Raw genomic sequence first — 18,817 nt, 5'->3', positions numbered from 1 at the left:
TCCAGATGCTGTTACATCATCACCTGATTGAATTGGATGAGCAAGACTGGGCTCATCTGAGAAGCAGATTGAACCGCAAGCCCTTTGCACCAGGAGGCTGCAGCAAAGCAAAGATCTTGAGACTTCCCTGCATTTCACTACCACCACTCATCCAATGAGCCCAGGAACTGCAGTTTTGGCACGACAGGAACATGAACCATGTGGCTGACCCCATCTCAATCTCCTTTGCTCCATGCATGAAGCCCTCCATGGCCCTGGAGCCAGGAATTCCATCACAGAGAAGACTTTGTGCAGCAAAGATGACTTCACTGCATGCACCGAGGAGCTGGGAAGAGCAAAAACCACCCAGTGAGATCCTTGCCCCAAATGCCTCCTCCAAATGGGGCTGGATGGTGGAGAGCTTACCTGGGCCATGGTGGGGAGAACCTGGACCCATCCCTGAAGGCAACCTGGGGATGACACTCCACTTGGAATTAACAACATGCTTCATTCCCTGCTCCGTAAGGAAACTTTCCAGGGAAGCACAATTGATTCTCAAGTGCTATTATCTCAATTAGAGCACTGAAAAAGCCGAGGGCCACATTCTCAGCTGGTGGAAGCCATGGGAAGACCTCAGCATCCCCACACCAGCTCAGGGGCAAAGAAAACGCATTCAGGTGATGCTGTTGAGGTACCAGCTCCCTCCCTGGGGCTCGCATGAGGCATCTTCCTCTCCTTGGCCGTGTTTGGCCTCAAGCTCCCTCTTCTCCTGGCTGGGCAGGTCAGAGCCCTCGGCAGCAGGGAGGGCAGGAGCATCACCCCAAGGGGTGAACCCCTCATCCCATGCCCGCGTTGCTCAGGGCTGATGTGGGCGCAGGCAGCTGGCGGGGGGGTGACCCCCACGGGTCCCTGTGCTGACAAAAGGCCTCTCTGCTCTCCGCCTAAATGATTTAAATTCTAATCAAACATCATTTATAGCACATCTCGGAGCCGTCTCCCGGGAGCTGGTCCCACGTGAGCCGTTGCCAGGGCAACCGGGGGGTCTCATTTCAGAAATGTCAGATTGCATTATTGTCTTCACACTTCTCTGATAACCCGGTGTCTCTCCTGCCACCACCACCACCACCATCACCACCCCCCCCCTTCCCAGGCATCCCCCCCCCTCCTTTCCCGGCTCACCATCCCGCTCCCGGGAGGAAATCACTGGCTCCAGTTCATTCCCATCCTTCCTGTTAGGCTCTGCTGCCTGGTTTGTGGTGGGTTATTTGGGATGGAGAGGAAAAGGAGGGCTTGGTTTATGTTGACTGTGGTGGGGCGGAAGGGGAGATGCTGCCATCATCTCCCCCTCTGCATCCTCTGGTGGTACCCGGCATGCCACTGGGGTGTATAGTGTTGTCATCCAACACATATAGGGACAAGGGTGGACAGAGTTCAGAGCAAGCTTGGCTGCCTACCCAGCTGAGCCCCACTCACCATGGCAAAGGTGAGCACTGCAGCCCATGGAGACCTTTCAGAGCTGTGCTCCATAGTGTTCCCCTTGGAGATCATCACCTTGATGGTGGCAACTCAAAGCCATCATCCTGTGCTGTGAGAGCTGCCCTTGGGTCAGCTGGAAAACAAGCAGCACATGGCAGAGTACTTAAGCACAAGTGAAGTGCTGGTCTAAGGTAGATTCCAGCTTCCCCAGACCCACAGCTGCATGATGACCCCAGGCAAGTCCTTCCAACCAACCTTGCTTCTAGCAGAGCTATAGAGCCCAGGTAAACACTTGCTTCATTACTGCCTTGTAAAATAACATACAGCAAACACTTGGCCATGATCTATGAACCACCTAGGGCAGACCCATCCTGCCCCTTGCACAGCACCATGTGGGAGCAGGTTGAAGCAGTTGGACACCATCAAATCATCCAACTAAGGTCAGAACCACATTGAGCCAAGTGCCTGTATGACAGTCAGGTAAAGCAACCACCAACAGGCAAGGAGAAGCACTGACACACCATTCAGCATGAGCCCTCCCTCCCCGACTCAGTACCTTCTCCTTGACATGGTGGTCTGTGGTCCGTGGTCCACCCTTATCCTCTGTACTGCTTCTCCTTGGAAAAACAACTCAATTCAACCCAATGAGCCTATATAAGCCCCAGGTTCCCCTCATTCTCTCATCTCCTGAAGGCATCTCCAACTCATTGCAACCAGTTGTGCTACTTTGGTCCTCCTCCAACTCTTAAGGTCCACCTCCATCTGCCCTGAGGTCCTTCCCCCCAGCTCCCAAAGGATGGTGCATTGATACTGTGGTTGGTTGATGAATCTTCCATGGATTCTGCACAGCTAGAGCTGCCGTATGCCAGCAAGGACTGCCCATGGAGCTGCTGGGAATAATGTCCTGGGGGAAACCAGTCCTGTTTCCAGGGCTGGGAAACAGGAGCCAGGACCCTGGGGCAAAACTGGGGTACTTTATGATTACCCTGCTATGATTTAGGGGGCACTGGGGGGGGGGGGGGGGGGGGGGGGATGAGCTGTGCCCAGGGTTGGATTTCAGGCTGCTTCCTGATGTGAGGGCACACACAGGGCCTGCCTGTCTCACACCATCCCAACACCCCCAATTCCCTCCTACCCTCATTTTCCTGCATCCCATCCAAAGGTGATGGAGGTGGCTCCCAGGAGCCGGTGCCATCCCAGGTGCCGGCATGAGCCCTCTGTGCTGTCCCACATCCCTCCCTCCATCCATCTGGAGGGCTCCTCGGCTGTCTGATAAACTCCTAATGAACCTCCCAACACCGCCTCTTCCCAAAGAACAAACCAGCCCTGGCCCAGGCGGTTAATATTGAACTGAATAAGGGCCATAAATATGGAAAATGGGACTTTTAATTAAATAAGCAGCTTTTAAAAGGGCCCTTGGGCCAAGGAGACTTTTGTTTAAATATGATTGATTTGACATGTCCTTTCCCTCCCGCTTTCCCTCGCGCTCTCCCTCTCCTGTTCAGTGCAGGGATGGGAAGCAGGTTGGTGCAGCGTGATCCTGCTGTGGGACCCACTGCCCCAGACTCCGTCTGTAGCTTCCAGGACACAGGTTTGGGAATGCTGGAGTACTTGGGGGGACACCCAGGGCAGGGTCAGCCCTTCAGCTCATTGCAACTCATCTGATTTGAAGTTCTAAATCAGAGTGGGTTTCCCCTGGTTGCCTTTACCCATCCCAGCAGGATATGGCTTCTCCCATCCACACAACTATGTGTTTTTCCCCTATGTAGCATCCCTTATAGAGGTGATGGAGGGGAAACTGAGGCAGGGAGCAGGGGAAAGGCTTCATCCAGTGGTTCAGTGCTGCATCCCCCCCCCATTTCAGCACAGAGGCTTCAGCTGCAAATGTGCACTAAACCACATCTTAATGGCTTTGCTGTTCTTTGGCATTTGGGTGTTACTTGCTGTAGCAAGCGGCACTAATTGCTTCTTACTTACCCATGCATTGCAGTGCAATGGGAGCAAGGGGTTTATGGAATGTCATGGGCTGCCGGTGGCACCGGGACCTTTCCAGGCCTGGGAAGACCCTGGGGATGCGTTGGGATGCAGGTGGCCCTGCCTGGACCCATCATGTCCCACCCCCCCAGAGCATCTCCAGGCCATCACTCTATAAGGAACAGGAGTAGGGTTAAGTAATGGGAGGCTGATGGTCAGAAATTATTGGGAAAAGATGGAAGACTGGGAATAGGACCAAGCAGGATCATCGCTACATCACCAGGACTGTGCCCACATCTGCAGGATAGGATGCAGCATCCATTCCCTCCTTGGACAGGGTGCAGAGAAGCTGGAAAAGGTACTGAGAGCAAGAAGAGATGTCCCCAGGGTGAATGGCTTTGGGCTGAGGGACAACTACAGACCAGAAGAGGCAGCCCAGAAGGGCTGGAGGCTGGTCTCAACCTGAGGAACACCGCTGCAAGGTCTGCTCTCAGCTGCTTCCTTCCCTGTACTTCCTACCCATCCATCCCCTGCTGATGCTACAGGCCTCGGGCTCCCTTTGCTCAGTGCAGCCATAGCAGGTTTCAGCTGAGAGCACACAGGTCATTATCACAACCAGCTTGGGAGAAGCAAAGCATTCCCTAGACCTGGACCTGTTGCTTTGATGGGATTTCATGAGTGAAGATGTGGAGATGGCAGGGAAAAAAGAGAACACTGACTTGGAAAAGAGCAGGTTGGGCTCTGCACCACACCTCTGTGTCCTCAGGCTTCAAAATGCCCAGAAGGATGCTGTCCTCAGTGTGGAGTTAGACCTTCACTGGACCAGGTTGCTCCAAGCCCCAAAGGACATCGCTCCTCCGAGTCCCGCTGGTCCCTGTGGATGCTGAGGATGCTGATTCCGAGGGGTCCCAAGAGATCCCAACCCCAAACCCCAGCCCAGCCCAAGTGAACTGCTCACCCCCACCAGCCTCAGCATCATTTTTGTGCATCCAGGCTCCAATTCAGCTCCCATGAGCAAACCAAGTGGCACAGAAGTGGGGGACGCATCACCTCTGGAGGTCTGACACCACAACGGGGCTGCTCTTGGGGCCAGGAGGCAGAAGGCAGCGCCGGCCACAGCAGTGCAGAGATAGAGATTCCTTTCCTTTTAAAGGGATGTGATTCTCCAAAAGGGGGAAAAAAAAGGGCCAGTGTTTGCAGCCAACACGTGTAATCTGTTGCAGCCCTTGTCAGACAAAACAGTTTTGCCGTAAGACAGCGATTCCCAGAGGGGAAAGGGGCGAAGTGAAAATACTTTATCAGCTGCGTACATATGTAAAGCGGTACCCTGGTTGCAAAGCAAAGCCTCTTTCCCTTTGAAAAGCTGGGAAGGGAGAGCCGGGAGGCGACTGCCTGCGAATGGGGACAGGAATGACAGAGGCACAAAGCGGAATGCGGCAAAGCCCAGGCCTCCCTCCTAAAGCAGGCTTATCTCCCCATCAGAGCAAAGAAACTGCCTCGCCATGGGGACTGGGTGTTAAACGAATCCAAACAAACCTGGGATGTGGCTCCGGCTGGGAAACTTCAAATACACCCGAGGTTTTTAATGTACAGAAATAGCAGTGAATGGAGACGTTAAGAGCAGGTTGTGCCAGAGCCCCTGGGGTCAGCAGGGGAAGCATCCACTGCCCCATGTAGGGTGGTTTCTGGGATGAGGGGAGTCACATCCCTGCCTTGATTTAAGCAGTGATCCTCAGGCAGGAGCCACCAACAGCAAGGGTTCTTCCTCCTGCTCTGAATTCAAGGTCTGTTTAAAAGGCTGGGAATACCAAGACCTGGATGCATGGCATAAATCATCCCTTGGGTTCACTGGAGTGGACACTGCTGGCAACAAGTGTGCAGGCTGCTGGGTCTGCAGTGGAGGCTTCTCCATCCATCCATCCATCCATCCATCCATCCATCCATCCATCAGCGAGAGACCTAGGAAGATGGAAGCATAAAATGAATGTCATGTAGCAGCTCCCTGTCCCCATCAGTGAGACATAGAGTGGGACCTGAGCTGCTGCTGCCAGGCTTGGAGGGGGGGGGGAACCAAAGTACCTGGCTCCATCCTGGGCATAGCCGGTGGGATGGAGAGCACAGGGAAGGGATGAGATGCCGTGAATACACAGGGGTAGGAGGGAGGTAAGAAACAGGATGGGGGAAGGAATGGGAGAAAGGAAAAGAGAAGAAAGGGAAGGAGCAGAGGCTGTGTGGGGAGGGGGGAAGAGGGAAGGAGCAGGCGCGTGTGTGCCCATCTGGGCGATGCATCACATTGAAATTGTCCTGCATTAAAAATTCACCAGCCAGTGAATTTCCAAGGGATTTGTAGTAATTAGATGACAAAATGCTGGCAAATCTCAGGCTTGCCAAAGATGTTACTCAGGGGTCAAAGACTCGACACTTTTGGCTGGGTAATTTGTAAGTGTCAATCACACTCAGCCATCAGAGAGGAAGGAGAGATCTAAGGGCTTGAATCCTAACGAAGTCCAAGGCTCCTGACTGCCTTGCCCCTGTCACCCCCACTGTGGCCACGCTCAGCTCCAGGCACACTGGACAATGCAGAGTGGGGTGGGGGGGTTGTTGTAATCTTAATAATAACAATATTAATATTATATTAACATATTATATTATATAGATTATATTAACAACATTAATATATTAACATAATATATCAATATATTAGTATAATATTAATAACATTATGTATTACTATTAATAATAATAATACACACACCACACTCCCCCCCAGTTTCCATTTTTCAGCTTCAGTTTCTGGGGGGACAGGTGCCTGCTCTGGTTTGCAGCTGCCTGGGGATGATGTGCTTGTCTCATTTATCATGGAACAGATTGGGATGGAAGAGACCTTAAAGCTCATCCAGCTCCAACCCCTGCCACAGGCAGGGACCCCTTCCACTGGAGCAGCTGCTCCAAGCCCCTGTGTCCAACCTGGCCTTGAGCACTGCCAGGGATGGGGCATATTCCAGGGATGGGGTCTATGTTCCTGCTGGAGGTGTAGGATAGTGAGTTGCCAGCCCTGCATCACTTCCTCTGACTCCTGGTTAAAACTGCTCCTTGGACAATCCATCCCTCTGTTTCCCAGGGTTTGCTCAGCCCAGGCTGACACATGGAGCTGGGTTTGTCTGGAAATGAAACTAAACCAGCTCCTGCCTGCAATCGGCCTCTTTCTGCCTCTCCATCAGCTGTTATGGAGCCTTTAGAGCTGTCAGCATCACCACATGGGTTGTTTGTGCCTGTCACCAAGTCTCCAGCATGGGGCTTACTTTGGCTGCAGGGATGACGCTGAGGTTAAGCCTGGGCTTTGCTGCCAAGGGACCATGCAGAGGCAGGGTATAGCTCCATGGGGATGGCAGCCTGGAGACCCAGCTGGGACCAAGGTCTTTTATGGTGCTTTGGGTGAAGCTTATCTTGCATTCTGTGGTCTGATTCCTATGCTGATGAAGTAGAAAACCTTTGGACCGATCAGGAGGCAGCACCCAAGCACTTCTCCAGCCCCATCAGCAGGAGAGCCGCTAGCACTGGCTACACCTAAGTCTGGAAAGATTTTATGGCACCAAACGATTTCCTCTCCATCTCTTGTGTCTTATAAAGCTGTCCTCATTACACCCGCTAAATCCCATCCCCAGTGAGGATCCCATTCCTCCAGTGAGGAATGGTTTAAGCTGCAGGGAAGGGATGGAGTGATGTGGGGGTGCTCCAGCCACCAGCTCTGCAGTGCTGCATCCCTCATACCCCAAGATAAAACACTCTGCAAGCCCCAAACCCACTTCCCAATACACTTAAATAAGCCAAGTCACAGGGGAGGGGAAAAGAAGCCACATTTGTTTGCTCCATGCTACCCAGTGTGCTACATTTTGTGAGCATCCTCAATCCAGGTGAGACGTGGGGAAGGGAAGCAGAAGGAAAATCACCTTTAGCCAGTGTTGCTGTGGTTGATGTTGAATCCACTGCAATTCGTTGCTATAGGACAAGTACCTCAGCCAAGCAGCAGCACGATGCTCTCCAACCACTGTGCTGCCCTATATAAAGGAGCTGAGGAGACTGTAGAAGTGGCTGTAGGTTTCTCCTCAATTTAAAAGTCATTTAGCAGCTGCACAACACTGCCTGGCAACCTCGCAGGAGCATCCTTCCTTCAGCTCCTCATCACCTGCACTCCGAGCTTCTATTCTATGTACTTAAATAGCCCAAGACCTGCAGGGGTGGTTTGCCATTGTTTCTTAATCTTAACTTTATCTAACATGACCTTAAAATGCTGTTAGAGGAACATGTGTCTGCTGTCTGCCACCTGGGAGCCGTTCCCTGGGAGCAGGGATGCCCCAAGGGCAGCACCTCATCCCGGTCAGAGCCTGCTGCTGGTGGATGAAGATCAACAGCCTACCTCTCACTCACTGGCTCATGCCCATCAGCGTGGTCCCAGGGCTGGAAGAGAGCTTAGTCTTCAAGGCTGGGTTGGATGGGGCTTGGAGCAAGCTGCTCCAGTGGAAGATGTCCCTGCCCATGGCAAGGGTTGGAGCTGGATGAGCTTTAAGGTCCCTTCCAACACAAACCAGGATGGGATCCTATGATTCCAATTACAGGCTGTGGAACGTAGGATCCATGCTCCTGCAGGTCCAAGCCTGGTGACTGCTGCCCCACAGTTGGATGCTGACCTTTCCATGGGTCCCCCCCATTGCTGCTCTCTCCTGGCATTGCTTTCTGTATCCCACTGATTCAGGTCACACCACGCACATAAGCCAAAGCCTGTTCATATTCTCCCTGCCTCTCTTCCCAGCTCCAGTTTGGGGTGAAAGCCTTCCTTATTAGCCAATTTGGATACCTATTTACTGGGAATTACTCAGCCTGATTATTATTCATGAATGGCAAAGTCTGAAATCTCAAGCCCTGCCATGCGATTTCTCTCCCTTTCCAATGCATATATTTAGGGAAAGCAGGAGGCAGCATCTCAGTCACACGCAGCCACGCTCCAGAGGAAGGGAAGCTGAACGCTGCCTCCTCACTCTCCTGGTTTATTTCCCAGGGAGGAAACTGGAATGCAGTGATGGTGCCGAACACTGTTCATGGTGTGATGTGGGTACGGTATCAGACACATTGTGCTATTAAGGAGAAGCTTGTGCTTCCCAAATCTCCATCCAGCATCCCAGACAAGCATCCCTGGGGGTGGCTACAGCCTGGGATGAGGCCAGGTTGCTGCTGTCTGCTTCCATGGTGGGATTATCCAGCTCTGGCTGTGATGGAGCCTGGCTTATCCATGGCCATTGGATGGCAACTCATCCGACCCCTTCACACAGTGAGGCTATTTGAATGCTGGCTGCAGGGAAGGGAAAGGAGGTTTCTGTGTGAGACAGGGAGCAGCAGCATCCCTTGGCTAATCCTCCAGCAAGGGAGAAGCAAGCGGGCTTTGCAATTGCAAAGGGCTGGTGGAAGGAGGCAGGGAGACAATTGGGAGCTGCAGGAAAGCAAAGCCCTGAGTGCCAGTTAAAACAGGAGTTTGCTCAGTAGAGAGCCTGGCAGCTCTGGAAGGGATGTGGGAATGGGCACAGAGCATGGCTGCTTCCCCTGTGCTGTGCTGATGGGGAAACTGAGTCAGCAAGGGAAGGTCTTTGCCTTTACACTGCTTCTTCCATCTCCAGGCAGCAGCCACCAAGGCTCTGGGGTATTGTTTCAAGCTGAAACCCTTCCCGTGTGTTTCCTACCACATCCTGCTCAGGAAGACAACTTCCAGGATACACAGACACTGCAATTCCCACCTCTGTGAGACAAGCAGCAAAGCTGGTAGAGATGCTGCAGAGAAGGGGATGACTGCCAATGCCAAAAGCAGACAGAAAGGTTTCATATCCCAGAGTTCCTGCATGGAGCCAGGCTGGAAAGCTGCAGGCATCATGCAGGGGGATGAGAGCTCTTCCTGCAGCCCTTGCCAAGGGCTGTTGAGTGGCATCCACAGTGCTTGCTGTGAAGAGATGGGCTCGGCCCTTCAGTGCTTCCCAGAGCCCCACTCTGCAGGGTGCAGCTGGGAGGAAGACTGGAATGGCACGATGGGAATAAAGGGATGAGAAGAGCTGAAAATCACGACTCAGTGCTGTAGGCAGGACCAGTGCAATGGTGATGAAAAGCAACCACCCACAGCGGGGCAGAGGGATGTGAGCAGCAGCAATTCAAACCCACAGCTCACAGTGCAGGATGCGACCTCCCTGTCCGTGCCTACATTGAGCCCCAGGCTGAGTCCCATGGGACAGTGAGAAAAACCAGCACAGATCCTGGCCAAGGGTTTTCCAAAGGCCATGAGTCATCCTGAGCAAGCAACGAGAGCACCTTAGCACAGCCTGGCTCTGGGAGCAGCAGGAAGCATCATTCATCCATGGGATATCCTCTCCGCATGGACTTGCTGGCTGTCCCCTTAAGTAGATAACAGCCCACACAGGCCTCTGGCAACAGGCAGCAATGAAGTAAAGCTAGTTTTACATTAAAACCCGTTAACCCTCTAATTCAGTAAAAAGGCTGCATTTGAATAATATCCTAATCCAATTCCAGAGCTGGCCCTGGGGAGGGGGATGCGGTGGGTGCCTGGGGAACAGCCACAGCAGCTCCCATCACCTTCCAGCTCAGTGAATGAAGCCATCACAACCCTCTGGGACTGGGGGCTTCACCCTCGGGTCTGCAGACCCCGTGGGGACCTGGACCAGACCCCAGGGGTTGCAGAGACAGGACCAAGTGTGAACCATTGGTTTCAGCTCTCCGATGGGGACTGCATGTGCAGAGAGACACCCCTGGACCCATCCAATGGAGCCTGAAAGAACCCACCCAGCCCCCCGGGATGGCCGGAGCTCCAGCTCATGACTTGGGTGCTGATCAAGCAGAGCCTCATCCCCTCTGCCATCAGCACAGCCTGGATCCAATGCACCCACCCCAAAAAGGACACTGGAGCAGATGAGCATCGCACCCTCCAAGTGCCTATGAGGGTTGACACCAACCCTGTGGTGTGAGAGCCAGCAAAAAGGGAAGCAGGGCTTACAGCTCATCATAGCCCAGTTACAACCATTAAGGGTGCAGTCATTTGTTACAGACACAACCTCTGATTTAAAAGGAACTGTTCTCACCCCTGAACACAACTGAGCTCACTGCAATGGTGTTCAGCTGCAGAAGCACTGCCAAGGTTAAGGACCGGTGGGAGGCTCTTTCCTAGGTTTAACTACATGGTTGGTTTGGAGTTTGCATTATTTTATCACTAGGATTGTTTGAGACAAGGGAGGAGGGAAAGAAAGAAAGAGGGAAAGATAGGAAAGGAAAGGAAAGGAAAGGAAAGGAAAGGAAAGGAAAGGAAAGGAAAGGAAAGGAAAGGAAAGGAAAGGAAAGGAAAGGAAAGGAAAGGAAAGGAAAGGAAAGGAAAGGAAAGGAAAGGAAAGGAAAGGAAAGGAAAGGAAAGGAAAGGAAAGGAAAGGAAAGGAAAGGAAAGAAAGAAAGAAAGAAAGAAAGGAAAGAAAGAAAGAAAGAAAGAAAGAAAAAGGAGGAAAAGGCAGTGGGGAGTGATGGATTTCCTGCAGGCCTACTTAGGTCTCCATTTGAATGCAGGGTAATTAGCAGGTATTATGCTCATTTGCAGAAGATTCCCCTTAAACCCACTGTAATTTTAGGGGTGCCTGTGTGGGATTCTCAATCCATGACAAAGAAACCGAGCCTTTGCTCGAGGAGTAAGGAATTAACTCCAACTGTTCTCCAGAGCTGGGATCAGCACTTCCATAATTAATGTATGGGCATCCCTCTCTATGTATCTGTATACACAGCTCCCCTCCCCACATACATACACATCAAACAGATTTCCTTGATACCACATTGCCTGGGATCTTCACCAATGTCAAACTGCTCCACCAGATAAGTATCATTAAGGGGAAAAAGAAAACCTTCACTATGTTTGAAGGCAAAGGGGGGGGGGGGGGTGAAAGGCCCCCCCATGGATGTGTTCCAGCCTGGGAAATAAACTGGTTGAAGACGTATCAAAGGGTTAAATTAATTTTCATTAAAATTTAGATTTGAGCAGACTCCCTCTCTTCTCTGCTGCCTCCCCCCCCCTTTGAACGTTTGACTGGCAACCATTTCATATTTCAATCTCGGCAGAACAAATTGAATTAGCTGTTGAAACCAAACTCTGCTCTGTTCTCTAAAGCCTACATGCTCTGCTTGCGCTAATCCTTTTCGGCGCCGCTGCAGACCTCAGAGACACTCAGCAAGAAACCTGCCCCACCACAAAAGACAATGGGGAGAGGGGAGGGGGTTGGTGGAAAAGAGCCCACAACAGGAAAAAACCCCCAGGAAAACCCAAACCCAACCTGCAACACTGCAAAGCTTCGCTTCGGTCGGGTGATGGATGGCTCCTGCCTGGCTCCTCCATCCTCTCTGAGGGCCATCGCCTGCATCAATCCCTGGTCCTTTACCCCTGGGATGCTCAAGCCCCGTTTCCCAGTGGCGACCATGGCACTGCTGCCCTGCACTAGTACAGGTGGCAAAGGGAGTGGGGAGCTGCAGAGGGGATGGGAATGCCACTCACCAACATGGAGCATAGAGAAACCCCAACCTGTCACTGTTCCAGCTGGCTCAGACACCCCCTTTGACAGCGATACCCCTGCCTCAGTTTACCCACCATCACCCAGGGCAGGGCGATGCGCTGGAGCTGCCATAAGTGTTGAACATCACAGAGAGGGGGCACCCCTCAACTGTGGGGGTCTGGCCCCCGAGCCAGCAGCCCCTGGTCCCAGCAACAGGAATGTCTGGTGGTGGGGATTGGGAAGCTGCTTGGAGCCTGCAGCGTGGTTTGGGGAACCGGCACGGGGTGTCAGAGCTCTGGGTGCTGAGCACAAAGAGCTGGGGAGCCTCGAGCCCACCAGTACTGAGCCCCAGGCCCTGTGGGAGGACTGGTTATGGGAGGCTTGCAGGAGAGCTGAGACAGGACCCATCTGTAAGGACAGGGCTTGCCTGGGCTCTGAGCAACAGTGTGTGTCCTGCCCCTGCTGCACTGCTCCATCCCTCCCCAGCTCCAGTTCTGTCCCTCCCTAGCACCATCCCGCCCGAGCTCCAGCTCCATCCCTCCCCAGCTCCATCCCTCCTTTGCTGCACCTCAATCTCTCCCCAGCTTCATCTTCATCCCTCCCTCCCCAGCTCCATCCCTCCCCAGCTCCATCTCCATCCCTCCTTTGCTGCACCTCAATCTCTCCCCAGCTCCATCTCCATCCCTCTCCAGCTCTATCTCCATCCCTCCCCAGCTCCACCTCTATCCCTCCTCAGCTCCATCCCTCCTTTGCTGCATCCCAGTCTCTCCCCAGCTCCATCTCCATCCCTCCCCAGCCCCATCTTTCTCTATCCGTCCCCAGCCCCATCCTCAGGCTGCCTGTTGGAGGTGTTAACAGCACATCCACCTCGAGGCATCCTTAAATCAGAGCTGCTCCAAGGGAACAAATGTTATCTGGAAGCCCTGGCACTTACTGCAGACACACTGCATGAAGCAGGCAGTTATTTAATCCAACTTGGATTATTCCTGTGGTCACGTAAGCACCTTCCCTTTCATCAGGAGGGCCCTGGCGCTGTGCTCGTGCCCGGTGCTTGTGGCAGCCCAGGAAGGCAGATGTATTAGCAGGGTTATTGGTGGGCTCCGGGCCCAGATGCGCTCACTATTGAGGCAGCCAGCAGTGTTGTGGGTTGAACAGAAGTCTGGTAATAAGTAAGGTTATGAGCATCCCACTGGTAGGTGTATTGAGAACCGCCTCGCAGCAATAGGCAGATATTGCCGGGAGGAAAACAGCCTCGCCAGCAGTAATGTGCATCACACACACAAACACACGCCAGCGAGCACGGGGCAGCTTCCCAGGGCTGGTGGAGAGGACACCCCCAACACCACGGGCTCAGGGGTAGCAGCCCAAAAACCAGGTCCTGGCACTGGGGTGAGATTTAGGAACCCGTGACATATCTGGAGCAACTCCCTTAGAACCATGGTTTGGGTTGGAAAGGATCACCCAGTTCCAACCCCTGCCATGGGCAGCGACACTTCACACTAAACCATGGCAGCCAAGGCTCTGGCATTCACCATTTCATTGTGCCAGCACCTCAGCACCCTCACAGGATGATCTTCTTTGTCTCTAACCTGAACCTCTCCTGTTCCAGTTTGAACCCATCACCCCTTGTCCTATCACTGCAGTCCCTGATGAAGAGATTGTGCTGAGCAAACACACGGTGCTGGAGGAAGCACCACAGGAATTGTCACCCAGCACCCCCAGTCACCTCCCTGGAGCAGCACTTGTCTGTCTCAGCTCTGCATGGGGTTTCATCACTGCAGAGGTGGGTGGTGAGCCCTCCAGTGGGGGCAGAGTGCGGTTCAAAGGGATCCAGGGGCATCCCTGGTGTTTTCATTGCACTCTTCCAGCTGCTGGGGCTGGTGAACACATTTCCTACCAGCAACATGGCCACAAACACACAAAGGAGATCTCCGAGTCTCTCACTGCTCCTGAGCCACACAGGGGGTCTCAAAAGCAAGCTGGCTGAGCTGCATGGTGTCTGATCACGGGCAGCTATTTCACCCTGGCTCCTCTCCTGCTATCCCTCTGCCATCCCACGCTCTCCAGCCCTGAAGATGCTACTCCATGAGGACACACGCCAAGGAGGAGCAATGCCAGCCAGGACTGGAGGTGGCACACACAGACCCTGGGGTGCTGTGGATGGAGGGAAGCTGTGCAGAGGCTGCTGCGAGCAAGGGGAAAGGCTTTGCCAAACCACGTCCTTCATGGTGGCAGCTGCGGGTTGGTCTCCAAACAGGAGCTTGATAGTTTTGGCTTCCCAAGCACAGCAAGGGGCAGTGTGTGACTTGACAGTGATTCCTGCTGCAGCAGCAGTTCTGCTGGCTTCCCCTGCAGCACAGCAAACACTGGGCAGTGCACACACACAGACAGTGCAGGCACTCACTTCCACACAGAGCCCACATCCAGGCTGTACCCCCTGAGGCCATGCCTAGGAGCCTGCAGGATGAGAGGGAGCAGAGGCAGGATGGGATCCCGAGCCTTTGCAATGCCGCCTTCTCCTCCTGGCGCTGCTGACCCTGCAGCAGCCCATTCTGACCTTTAGGGCCAGCTTTGCCTGCCACTGCCCTGGTACCCACACCTCACCAGATGACAGGCAGCTGCTACATGGCCTCATCCTTGTTGCTCTCCTCCTCTTCCAGATGTTCCAGGATTTCATTCAAAACCTCTGACTTTTTTCTCTTCTTTGGGATTTCTGTCCAGGCCCAGGTGGTAGCGAAGGTGATAGGGGAGAAGAAGAAAAGCAAAGATTAAAACCTGGGCTACCTCAAGTCCCCTTCATCCCCCTCTCTGGTAAAGCCACTCCACTGTCATCTACTTCTCCTCACCAGGCAGGGCACCATGGCTGGAGGTGTTACTCCATACCTACCCCCCATGCTTTGCAGGAAGCATCCAACAGGCTCTTTGGGGATGCCAACCCTTCCTGTTGACCCCAATTCACCCATTCCCTGCCCAAAACTGACCACTCTTGGTGGTCAAGACCAAACCTAGACACCAGCCTTGGTTCAACGATGCTCTTAGCAGCACACAGACCTACCAGCATCCTCGCTGACACATCTGATTGCTGTCTGGCCCTTCAGCACACCTCGGCTGGCAGTGCATGAAGGTGAGAGGCCAGCTCAGGCCCAATGACAGCAATGTCCTTCCTTTGCTTCTCCTGCCCCACACCAACAGCACTGTCCTGCAACCCTCACAGCATTATCCAGGCCCCTCACTACCAGATAGACACTGAGGTGAAGGACCAGGGCCAGAGAAGGGCAATGGAGCTGGTGCAGGGCCTGGAACACAAGAGATGGGGAATGGCTGAGGGACCTGGGGAGTTCAGATGGAAAAGAGAAGGCTCAGGGGGGACCTGATGGCTCCCTACAAGTGCCTGACAGGAGGATGGAGCCAGGAGGGGCTGGGCTCTGCTTCCAAGGAACAAGGGATGGGACAAGAGGAAACGGCCTCAAGCTGCACCAGGGCAGGTTTAGATGGAGATGAGGAACAATTCCTGCCCCAGAGGGTGCTCAGGCATTGGAACAGGCTGCCCAGGGCAGGGCTGCAGGCACCATCCCTGCGAGTGTTCACACAGCGTGGAGACGAAGCCTCAGTGCCATGGGTTAGGGGTGGCCTTGGCAGTGCTGGAGTAACGAGTGGATTTGATGATCTCAAAGGTCTTTTCCAACCTAAATGATTCCATGATTCTATGGTCACATCCCTGAAAACACTGTGTGCACATCCCTCCCAATGGATGCTCTGTCTGCACCCAAGGGAGAATCGCAACAGCACCAGGGGTGACACCACCGTTTGGTCCCTGTGCTGAGGCTGAAGTCGGCTCTGCCTCCTCTTCCTCTCCACAGGGAAGCAGTGCTCTCCCCCTTCTTCCCCCCAAGCCAGCGGCTCTGGCTTGCAAGCAGCACATGGAGAACAGCTGTTTAAATCCTGCTTTCAGACATCAAAAGCCTCGCTGGGTTTCTCAAACAAACAAACATACCATAGGACTAAAGAAAAGGTGTAAAATAAATAAATGGAACAAGCTGTGCATTTTCTTTTAGTATTACAGCTGCTGCGGGAGATAAACAACAAGTAAATGTCACAAAACATCAATACAGAAGAAATTAACCTGACAAAAGCTCACATCCCCCCCCCAACAATTCCCAACAATTTTGCATTTCTGGAGTTCCCATCTAATGATTTTAGTTTTCAATTAATTCCTTGTCAGAGAGCCAGAACCTGCCTCCATCCCCTGGAGGCTGCAGGGATGCAGGTGCTGAGCTCAGGGGAGATGAGGCAGACCACAAGGTGCTACCCCAAGTACCTCTGGTGGCTCTTCCCAGTTCAATCATCCACAGGCACAAGGGACAACCCACTGCCAGCACAGCAATTCTCCCTCCCTTTCCCTCTGCCCTCCCAGCTCCATGTCAAGCCTCATGCTCAGGCCTTGGAAATGGCATCAGATGTGGTCCCAGCTCCCAAATCCACAGCAGGGAAGCGAGTGTTCCCCACTTGACACTCCTTCAGGTCCTGAGAGCCTGCATGGAGATGACGATGGGGTTGCACAGTGGAGGGGACGCTGGATGCTAAGGGAGCATCCCTAAGCAGTGCAGTGCATCCACATGGAGATGATGATGGGGTTGCACAGTGGAGGGGATGCTGGATGCTAAGGGAGCATCCCTAAGCAGTGCAGCGCATCCACATGGAGATGATGATGGAGTTGCACAGTGGAGGGGATGCTGGATGCTAAGGGAGCATCCCTAAGCAGTGTGGTGCCCCCATGGGAAGCTGGCAAGGGGCTGGCAGGGCAAAAGGTCCCTACCACACACTCCAGACTGATCAGCTCAGCTGCAGCACTGCCAGGGAGCACTGGGAGCATCCCCCCATCTTCCTAATAAAGAGGAAAAGGGGGAAAAACCCCAACGCAGGAGGGTGGGGAAGTGAATTGCTTCGACTTCTGTTGTGCTGCTCCAAGCTGGTTAAGGTTTGCCTGCTAAGGATCCCATTTGCTTCCTTTAAACAAAAGGCAAAGCCGGCGGGGGTGGGCCGGGAGGGGGATTACCACGGGATTAGAACATGGCAGGGTTGTGGATGCCACGCTAATCCTGCGGGGTTTGCCTCTCCGGCTACAGCATGTGTTTGCATTAGTTACAGATGCTCTCTGAGAGAAAAAGTAAGCTGTAATAAAAGAAGAAAGGAGAGAAAAGGAAGCCCAAAATGCTGGGAGGTGAGGCTGTAATGCAGCCCAGAGGCAAAAGGAGCAGTTGGGGGTCTGTGGCTCAAAGGAGGAACAACCTGGATAAGCGGATGGGGATGAGGAAGACTCTTCGCACCCCACCAGGGAGTGCACGACTGGAGCCTGCCCTCCCCTGCAAACCCTCTGCTTCCAGCAAACAAGTGAATAACCAGGGGTGAGCTGCAGTGGGGCTCTCTGAAACACTCTCCCCACTGAAACACAAGTGCCCCCTCCTCACGCATCCCTCTCATCCACCCACCCCGCAGCGTCCGCATCCCCTCTTTCCACCCCATCCTTCCTATTAAGAAAACCAAACCAAACCCACAAGCCACCCCTTCCTGCGCCGAATTCCCCATCTGTCAATTTAATTCTTTGATCGATGGGAAAGAGCAGGAAAAAAATGGCCCAGCACAGCTGGTTTCCCAAGTTAGGCCTGGCAGGATCCCGCCAGCCCCGCTGCTGACGCCCGAGCGCAATGTTTGTGAAGCGCAGAGAACACAAGTCAATAGTAATTTAGCTGGATTGGGAGCAAGTCGCTTCCCTGCACGGACTGCGGGCTCCCGGGAGACAGGGAGCGCGCACACGCCGAGGGATGGCTGCTCTGCTCACACGTCTTAGACAATCATAGAATCACAGAACGGTTTGGGTTGAAGGGACCTTAAAGCTCACCCACTTCCAACCCCTGCCACGGGCAGGGACCCCTTCCACTGGAGCAGCTGCTCCAAGCCCCTGTGTCCAACCTGGCCTTGAACACTGCCAGGGATGGGGCAGCCACAGCTTCTCTGGGCACCCTGTGCCAGCGCCTCAGCACCCTCACAGGGAGCAACTTCCTTAGACCCAACCTAAATCTCCCCTGTTTCAGTTTGAACCCATCACCCCTTGTCCTGTCGCTACATTCCCTGATGAAGAGCCCCTCTCCAGCATCCTTGTAGCCCCCTTCAGACACTGGAAGCTGCTCTGAGGTCTCCACGCAGCTTCTCTTCCCACAGCAAGGCTTGCCAGGATGGAGCTGCACCTGCAAAGCATCACCCCATGCTGGGAAAGAGAGGGAAGAAAAGGGGGATGGAGCTGCTCACACACCCTTCATGGGCCACTCAGCCCAGGGCTGGCACATTCAGCTGCAGGGCACTGGGATCCCTTCATCACTGCTGGTTTCAAAGATGTCAGTGATCCCTGTTTTCCAAAGGGAGGATCCTCCTCCCCAAATGAGGACCAAGATGCTACTGGTGGCAGGGTTCGTGCATCTCTCGCTGCCCTGATGTAGAGGTTGCCATCACCCTGCTCCACATGGCAGGCTGGATTAAAGGGCAATCACTGGTCAACCTTCCCATGCCTTCTCTTATCTAACCCAAGAGTAGATAAGTCTCTTTACCCACAGCAGCCTCCAAACCTCCCCAGTTTCGGGTTCTCCAGGCACCTTAGAATCACAGAGTGGTTTGGGTTGGAAAGGACCTTAAGATCATCCAGTTCCAACCCCCTGCTCCAGGCAGGGACACCTTCTACCAGACCAGGTTGCTCCAAACTCTGTCCAACCTGGCCTAAAGCAGGACAAAGGACTGAGACCTTGCAGCAGCAGATGCCT

At 53.6% G+C, this 18,817-nt stretch overlaps 1 protein-coding gene across 2 annotated transcripts in view; it reads right to left on the bottom strand.

Moving 5' to 3' along the window:
* Positions 1-4,622: 4,622 nt before the first annotated feature.
* The window catches only part of RBM19 (RNA binding motif protein 19), a 69,912-nt gene continuing 55,717 nt past the window's right edge, over positions 4,623-18,817 (bottom strand). The window contains exons 24-25 of one of the 2 annotated variants that reach the window (XM_031047888.2): positions 14,605-14,718; positions 4,623-5,388 (exon numbers count right to left, since the gene is read on the bottom strand). In XM_031047888.2, the coding sequence (XP_030903748.2) occupies positions 14,627-14,718 (92 nt within the window). In that variant the 3' untranslated portion in view covers positions 4,623-5,388; positions 14,605-14,626. The remainder of the gene's footprint in view (positions 5,389-14,604; positions 14,719-18,817) is intronic. The other variant, XM_031047889.2, reaches the window with a different exon arrangement.

Source organism: Melopsittacus undulatus, chromosome 12, assembly GCF_012275295.1.
Source record: "Melopsittacus undulatus isolate bMelUnd1 chromosome 12, bMelUnd1.mat.Z, whole genome shotgun sequence".
NCBI lineage: Eukaryota > Metazoa > Chordata > Aves > Psittaciformes > Psittaculidae > Melopsittacus > Melopsittacus undulatus.
Note: the sequence above shows the minus strand (reverse complement) of the source record. Positions and strands in the feature narration are given on the sequence as shown.